Genomic DNA, 9,107 nt, shown 5'->3' with positions numbered 1-9,107 from the left:
ATGCATCCACTAACACGTGTGCGGAAAAATAGAAAAAAGTCGGGCAGCATTTATGCCACAGGTTGCAGAAATGCGGGCTGTGATTCGATACTGACAAAATGCAGAGTTCAAGCCGGGGAAAACAAAATGTAATTAAGTAACATGGAAGTAGACAAAACAAAAACTGAATACTCCCTCCGTCACAGTTTAGAAGGCATAGTTAAATTTGCGTGCGTTTCCACAATAGACAAGGTTTAGGGCGCATTACATTTATTTCTAGTAGCTAATTAGTACTCCGATATACTATTGCTATATGCATGCGTAGTGTGAATGCTATTTTTTAGCCCATCTCACAACCAATAGATAACCACCTAGGTCCCAGAGAATTTCCAAGCGCACCTTCTAAACCGTGACGGGGGGAGTACTAGAAAATGACTACCAACGGCAACTAGTACCAAACTAACACTACAAAAAGCTTAACCGAATAATTTAGTACTTCAAGCTAAACTGAACTGAATGGGTACTAGTTGGAGTACAGTTCACTGAACTGAATGGGTACAGACTACAGAACAGGGGCTAAAAACATACATGCCGCTGCTGGTGAAAAGCAGATAGATCGTGTACTACCAAGCTACCACAGGGATCCATTCGTCCCTCCATGCTTGATCAGCAACACACTGCCACCAAATGCCGCAGAGATCAGCACTGAACGCTAGCAGTGTCCTGAAAAATTGAATCACTGGCACTCCCCAGAAAAAACGAATCACCACATTTCTGCCGCGGGCCTCGATCCTCATGTGCCTAGTTTCCCGTCAGATTAGTGATGTACTGATACAAATTGACACCGCCACTCATAGAACCGAATCCACATCGACTGAAAACCAAGTGGCACACCGGGCCTCGATCCTCATGTGCCTAGTTTCCCGTCAGATTAGTGATGTACTGATACAAATTGACCCCGCCACTCATAGAACCGAATCCACATCGACTGAAAACCAAGTGGCACACCAGGCCTCGATCCTCATGTGCCTAGTTTCCCGTCAGATTAGTGATGTACTGATACAAATTGACCCCGCCACTCATAGAACCGAATCCACATCGACTGAAAACCAAGTGGCACACCGGGCCTCGATCCTCATGTGCCTAGTTTCCCGTCAGATTAGTGATGTACTGATACAAATTGACCCCGCCACTCATAGAACCGAATCCACATCGACTGAAAACCAAGTGGCACACCAGGCCTCGATCCTCATGTGCCTAGTTTCCCGTCAGATTAGTGATGTACTGATACAAATTGACCCCGCCACTCATAGAACCGAATCCACATCGACTGAAAACCAAGTGGCACACCGGGCCTCGATCCTCATGTGCCTAGTTTCCCGTCAGATTAGTGATGTACTGATACAAATTGACCCCGCCACTCATAGAACCGAATCCACATCGACTGAAAACCAAGTGGCACACCGGGCCTCGATCCTCATGTGCCTAGTTTCCCGTCAGATTAGTGATGTACTGATACAAATTGACCCCGCCACTCATAGAACCGAATCCACATCGACTGAAAACCAAGTGGCACACCGGGCCTCGATCCTCATGTGCCTAGTTTCCCGTCAGATTAGTGATGTACTGATACAAATTGACCCCGCCACTCATAGAACCGAATCCACATCGACTGAAAACCAAGTGGCACACCGGGCCTCGATCCTCATGTGCCTAGTTTCCCGTCAGATTAGTGATGTACTGATACAAATTGACCCCGCCACTCATAGAACCGAATCCACATCGACTGAAAACCAAGTGGCACACCGGGCCTCGATCCTCATGTGCCTAGTTTCCCGTCAGATTAGTGATGTACTGATACAAATTGACCCCGCCACTCATAGAACCGAATCCACATCGACTGAAAACCAAGTGGCACACCGGGAAGGGACTAGGGGAATCGATTTTGCAGAATTAAGCAGGCCGGCACCGGCAGAGAATGGATTTATGCAGGGCTGGGCAGAGGCGCTACATGGATGAATTCGAACAAGAGAGGAGAGGAAGAACAGGAGGGTTCGAGAGAGCTCGGCGGAGAAGGGGAACGTGGTTCGGGAGCTCCTACCTGCCGCTCTCTGCGGCAGGTTGTCGCTCGCACGCACAGGGGGTCTACGCCTGGGCCGGCCCGATTGAGAACTGTAGCTCCAAAATAAAGGCCCGATCAAAATCTGTAGCACAAAAGTAAAAGCGCCGACCGGGTATCGAACCCAGGATCTCATCCTAGCGTCAATGTGATACTACAAGTGGAGCTAGCAAGCTTAAATATTCAAAATACAGCACAAACCTTTAAGAAAGAATTACCGAGCGTAAATCCGATTTTTTTTTCGAAATTTCAAAAGCATTTTTCGAAAAAAAAAGCTGAATGTTTTGTGAAACGCAACTACTTCTGAATACAGTGAACAACTTTTTCAAAAACTGCCACATTTTCGAAAATCATGAACAATGTTTGGATATGGGAACGATTTTGTAATCCCAGAACAAAGTTTGTAAAGGTAAAAAAAATTATGAAACCGTGAACGTTTTTTGAAATGTGAATAAATTTTGAACCGCACATTTTTCAAATTGTGAATATTTTTCGAATTATGAGCAAATTTTGAAACCGTAAACATTTTTTGAATTGTGATTTTTTTGAAATATGAATAAATTTCAAATTCGTGAACAAAATTATAAGACGGAGAACATTTTTATAAACTGTGAAAAAATTTTGAAACGGCGAACATTTTTCGAATTGTGAACAAATTTTGAAACATGAACACATTTCAAATTAGTGAACAAAATTATAATGCTATGAACATTTTTCGAATTGTGAACAAATTTTGAAACCACAATTTGTTTTCTAATTGTGAACAAATTTTAAAACATGAATACATTTCAAATTCATGAACAAAAATTATAAAATTCTGAATATTTTTCGAATCTGCAAATAAATTCTGAAAAGCGTGAACATTTTTGAATTGTGAACAAATTTTAGAACACGAACAAATTTCAAATTCATGAACAAAATTATAAAATTATGAACATGTTTCGTTAAACCATGAACATTATGAAAATAGAAACAAATGAAAAAACAGAAAAATGAAAATGAGAGAAAAAGAAAAGAAAATAGAAAATAGAAAAATAGAATAAAGAAAAAACCTATTCAAGGAATCTTCTACTCCCTCCGTTCCTAAATATTTGTCTTTTTAGACATTTCAAATGACTACTACATACGGATGTATGTAGTCATATTTTAGAATGTAGATTCACCCATTTTGCTACGTATGTAGTCACTTGTTGAAATGCCTAGAAAGACAAGTATTTAGGAACGGAGGGAGTAGAAGTTTCCAAAAACCAGAAAAAAACCAGCTGTTCCCAAAACCGGAGCGTTGGAATGGTTAAACGGGCCGGCCCGGTTGCGTCGCTGCTCGGTCGCTCGCCTGTGCGAAGCGCCCGCAGTTTGACGCAGCGAGCGGCAAATAGTATTTTCCACGTGGTTCTTCTGCTAATCCGCGAGCCTTTGGGCCGTATGACTGTGCTGGGCTGCCATATAACATTCCGCAGTTTGACCCAAAGACGCGAGAGCAGGATAGCGCGTTGCTTCAGAAGAAACGCGTCCTCTCATGTCATTATTTTTGCGGGTGAAAAATAATCTTACATTATGGGACAGAGGGAGTACTTCAGAACGATCCACCTGTTGCACTCCCTTTGTTTCTTTTAGTCTTCATATAGAATTTGTTTGAAGTAGAGTTTGACCAACTTTATAGTGAAAAATATCAACATCCACATTACAAAATGAGTATCATTAGATGCATCATGAAATGAATTTGCATACTTTATAGCTTTCATATTCTAGATGTTGAATTTTTTATTATAAATTTAGTCAAACTTTGCATAGTTTGACTTCAGACAAATCTTATACGCGAAACAAAAAGAAACGGAGGGAGTATCTTATTAAGCCCCTTGGTTTAACCTTGCCACATGTTGAATGAATTTCGCATGCAGAATATTGTCTGGCCAGGGGCAGAGTCAGAAATTTTAGCCATTGGGTTTATGCATTGTCTCATTAGGACGATTTGGTACGAAAATAAATAAGTGATACATCTTCTTAGGATAAAAGTATAGCGCTCAAAAACAACATAATGAATGAAAATATGATATCACCTGTCACATATTGTATTAACATTAAAAACTGAAGAAGGTGGAATATACTGGTTTATAAACTTAGGCAGTGGCCTTAAAGTCCTCTGATTACATATCTTCGCATAATCTCATCTTGCTTTTTAGGATTTTTTTTAGACTCTGAAATTCTCTTCCGAACCGATCATCATGTTGATCTGGTCATCAATTTCTTTTGGGAAATTAAATACCTTTGCATGGCCTACATAAATCAAAGTGCATGGGATAAGCAGTTAGAAATCTAGGGAAAATACAACATACACATGAGGGAGGTTATTTACATTGAATTGGGGTTATAATTGTTGGCTTGTCGCTCAACAGGGTGCTGTGGCAGATTAATGGCTGAATGTAGAATGCAGAACCTGCGAATAGGAGAGAGATCACCCAAGTTTTGTTAGGAAGCTAACAAGAAATCGGCTGCTGCCAAGTATCATAGTGATGGCACGGAGAAATGATGCACTAACAGGGAGCCCCTATGTCTCGCTATAGCGAGACGCAGGGAAGCCTCGCGTGAAGGGGAGAGCGAGATCGGCCAGCCCAGGCGCGTTGGAGGCCACAACCTTGTTTTTTTCTCATTTTTAGTTTTGCTTACACTTCCAAATATTATAAAGAAATATAAATATACAAAAACTCTTTATATAAAATATTTAAATATATATATTAACCAACCGTTTGAAAAATGTTAGATGTGTATAGAGAAAATGTTTCTCTTGTATACTAAAAATATACAATCTATGTATATAAAAATATTAATCAAACATTTGCAAAAATGTTAAACATGTATTTCAAAAAAATTAATCAAACATTTGAAAAAAATGTTAAATGTGTATAAAATAATGTTAATCTTGTATTTGAAAAAATGTTAATCAAGCACTTAGAAAATGTTAAATGTGTGTAGAAAAAATGTTGACTATGTATTCAAAAATAATTAATTTTGTATTTGAAAATTTTCAATCAAGCATTTGAAAATATTAAATGTCTATAGAAAAAATGTTGAACATGTATTAAAAAATGATAATCTTGTATGTTAAAGATGTTAAACATGTATTAGAAAAATGCATTAGATATATAGAAAAATGTACAATGTGTATGGAAAATGTAGACATCAAAAAATAATTTCTCAAAACAATGTTAATCATGTATTTCAAAATGTTAAAATGTGTATATAAAAATATTTCAGATGTATAAGAAAAATGTTAAATTTGTATTGAAGAAAAGCGAGAATGTGTTGAACAACAATGAAACCAATAAAAATGACAAAAAATGAAGAAACACATTAAAAAGAAAAAAGAAAAGGAAAGAAAATGGAAAACCCGATGAAACCAATTCAAAAGATACCCTTGAGTTGTGAGCATGTTTCCCAAATCTATGGGCATCAAGCCAGGGGGAACCTCACCAAATAGACACCCTTGAGTTGTGAGCATGTTAAAGTTGTGAAAAGTAACCGAGCAACTTTTCTAGTCTCCTTATAGGGAGCCGGAGGGGCGAAGCGATGATCTGAGAAGATTCTCCATTGAGACTAAAGTTCTGGGTGCGACAATAGAAGGGGAGATTGCGCAAAGACGAAAGAGAAGGAAAGGAGATGGGAAAGAATTTGTCACCTCAACTTTATAGGTGTGATGTTTAGACGTACCATGATGATACATTTAGAGTCCTTAGGGATTACTCCGCATGTTTCCTAGGCGTCGTGCCTTGTGTGTGTGCATGGATCGAGGGAAAGAAAATAAAATACCCTTAAAAGTGGCTCTCAGGGCCCACTTTGACTCCCCTTACTAGGAATATCGAGGTGTGGGACCATGAAATTGCCGGAGCCACCAAGGGTCCTCGAGAGTATACTTGGCCTATAGGGAATTGACTTCGATGTAAGAGACTACGGACTTGAAGCCCCCCATCAGGGGTCTTCGGATCCAATAAAAATACACTATTTTCAAAGGGAGCCTTGTTAAAAGACGTCCCAATTACCTAGAGTATATCATTGCTCGGGGGTCAACAATGAAACGTTAATAAGAGCTTGAAATCCCGAGGAGTCCTCGGATGTGAAGCCAATTTGGAAGATCGAACTTGCATATGAAGCCAAAGACCAGAAGAAAAAGTTATCCTGAGGAGTTATTCACGATGATCGGCTTAAAGATTAATTCAGGAGCTACTGGAGGTGTCCAGGATTAGGGGTACTCACCTTGTCGGCATATCACTCATGGGTCGGGCCGAAGACCACCGACAACCAAAGAATGAGCCACGTAAGCTATGGCCCTCGGCGTACTCAAGATGGAATCCTCCTAAGACTTGGCGTATACTTCAAGGCATATTTATCTCCAGATGCAATCGACCATGTGTAACCCTAGGTACTCCTCGGCCCCTATATAAGACAATGGTTTAGCTCTATAGAGGCAGGTTAGATCTATTCATATGATCTTGAGGTTGGTCATCTTGTACTTTGTACCCTATCCAGAATCAATACAATACAACCAAGACGTAGAGTTTTACCTCTTCAAGAGGGCCCGAACTTGAGGTAAATATTATGTCTCTCTACTTCATGTTTCCATCAACCTGAGACAACCAGCTCGGGACCTCCTATATGAGATCTGCTGGATTTAGCTCCAACACCTGGTGCAGAGCGACCGAAGAAAACCCCCGAATGGTGGTAAAAATGGCCACCTAGGGCTCACCAGATGCGCCTCCCGCAACCGCCGCCGAAGAAGATGCCCTCCGGCCCCCATCGTCTGAACCGCCGAAAGCAGTCGGTGGCTCACCGCGGACTGCATCGTTTGCTAGAAGCAGAACGACGACGACGACCGGCTGTGGCCGAAAGGTCGCCACTAGACCCACCAGTCGTGGGTCGACACGAAGCAGGGGGAGGGGGGAGGGCAAGGAGGAAGGTTCGGCGGTGAGAGAGAGTGAAGAGTGTGGTGTGAATATGAGGGTGGCGGTGAGGGGAAAGAACAACAGGGATTACGAAGCGCCACACCGGTCTCCTGCGCTTCCCCGGGCGTGTAGGCGGCCGCCACGCGTGGCTCACCTGGGCCTGGCTCGGGGAAAACGGCTGATTCGGGAGTTCCCACTCAGCCTGGTCCGAGACTGCTTTGGGGTTCGTGCGGGCTAGTATTTGCATGGAGCCTAGCCTACCAAACCGGCTGATTTTGCATCCAACAGACATGTATGGGCTAGATGCATAGTTCATATTTGGTATTGTAGATATAAATAATATTCTCTATAAATTTGGTCAAAGTTTATAAAATTTGATTTTTCAAAAAATCTATACACACTATATTATGAAACGGAGGGAGTGTAAAAAACAAAAAACAAAATCTAAAAAAATATGGAGGTGGCACACCCTATGAAATATCCCTGGCCCCAACAATGATATTATAGATCATATATGAATGAATGTGAATATGTGAACAAGCGAGCGTGCATTTACATCATCCAAAGTGAAAGTATTATTTACAAATATTTGAATAAAGTGAAATTTATCGAAACAATATCATGGTCTTGCAGTAATAATCCACTGTGTGATTTCTTTCCTCAGCAACCTCCACCGCCTCCTCCACCTCCACAGCCACCACCTCCTCCCCCTCCGCCGCCACAGCCACCACCGCCTGTGCTAACACCGCTGTCTCCAACATAGACGCCTGCGCCTGCGCCCGCTCCAGCTGCCCAGTAGGAGCCGCCATGACCACGTCGAGGCTTCTTCCCGCCGGAGCTCTTGTGGCCGGCGCAGCCGAACACGGCGACGGCCACGATCGCAACCGCAGCCACGAAGGCGAAAGCTAGACACACGACGCCGCTGGGCGTGAAGTGCATGGAACCGGCGGTGAAGCCTTTTGCCGCGGCAATACCCATCGCCCTGACCATCTTTGCTGCCGCTGCTCGATCGAGAGCTTCTCCTCTTGATCAGTTGTTTGTGGAATGCCGGTCGACCAGTACTTAAAGTCTTTGCCCGGAGAAAATGTCAGCGGTCTTACGCGGTTGCTCTGTCCTGCACTCCACTGCTACCGTGTGTTGTCAACGTAGTAGTTCCATCGTGATTCTCATCTTGATTGTCTGTCGTTGGGGTTGGCGACGACGGGGAGTACTTAATTAAAGGAGGTGCCCATAGAAATGGCAGCTGACTTGTTCAATTACTACTAGTACAATACTATCCATCGTGTTGTGTATCGGCCGAGTATAGACGACGTTGCGCATCTTTGAAATTGGAACTTTCCTTGGACGCGTGTGCCAAGCTAATTGGCGCTGATCGTGAATTCTCGTCAAGTCGTCCGACGCGTCTGGGCGAGGGCCTCGGAGTTGAAACGTCATGTCAGCACCCACCACCGTCAATCTTTTTTGAAAGAACACCACCGTCAATCTCGTGGAACATCTCGTTCAGTTTCAAACATTTCTTCTTTCTGGTAATTTCGTACCGACATGCATGGTAGGATAGGTTCGTGGAAATTTGTTCTAGACAGGGCGTATATGCACGCCGTTGCCTCTGACTTTATCCAGTTGCTTCGTTTGGACGGAAGGAAGACGTTGTACTCTTTTTTTTGGGATCGACATCGTACTCAAATATTCATGCAACACGGCTGGGCCTCGAGGCGGCCTCGCCATTGGGCCTACTGGGCACTCGACACCAAGTTCGGCCTCTCGCTAGTGAGCACTTGACACCAAACCTCAATCACTTCTCTCTTTCACCAAAAGGTTCATTGGAGAGCTGGAAAGTATTAAAGAAAGCAAACCAGCTCGGATCTCAAGGGTAGACGGGGGCATACACAGAAGAACTCGCCCAAGAGCCCCTCTGGCAAACCATGCTAAACTTCATGTGGACGCTGACGTGAAACCAGGACGGGGCGGTTCTGCGGCGGTGGTGTGCAGGGATGCCGACGGGAACTATTTGGGTAGTACTGATTTGGTGGTGGAAGGAGTGGATGACCCAATGGCCTTGGAGGCGCTGGCATGTA

The 9,107-nt window shown here is 43.0% G+C and overlaps 1 protein-coding gene across 1 annotated transcript; it reads right to left on the bottom strand.

Moving 5' to 3' along the window:
* Nucleotides 1-7,513: 7,513 nt before the first annotated feature.
* LOC123186318 (loricrin) lies at nt 7,514-8,077 on the bottom strand. The gene has a single exon (XM_044598099.1). It carries the CDS (start codon nt 8,020-8,022, stop codon nt 7,693-7,695), a length of 330 nt encoding a protein of 109 aa, XP_044454034.1. The 5' UTR covers nt 8,023-8,077; the 3' UTR covers nt 7,514-7,692.
* Nucleotides 8,078-9,107: the final 1,030 nt, after the last annotated feature.

This window comes from Triticum aestivum, chromosome 2A (assembly GCF_018294505.1).
Source record: "Triticum aestivum cultivar Chinese Spring chromosome 2A, IWGSC CS RefSeq v2.1, whole genome shotgun sequence".
Lineage (NCBI taxonomy): Eukaryota > Viridiplantae > Streptophyta > Magnoliopsida > Poales > Poaceae > Triticum > Triticum aestivum.
Note: the sequence above shows the minus strand (reverse complement) of the source record. Positions and strands in the feature narration are given on the sequence as shown.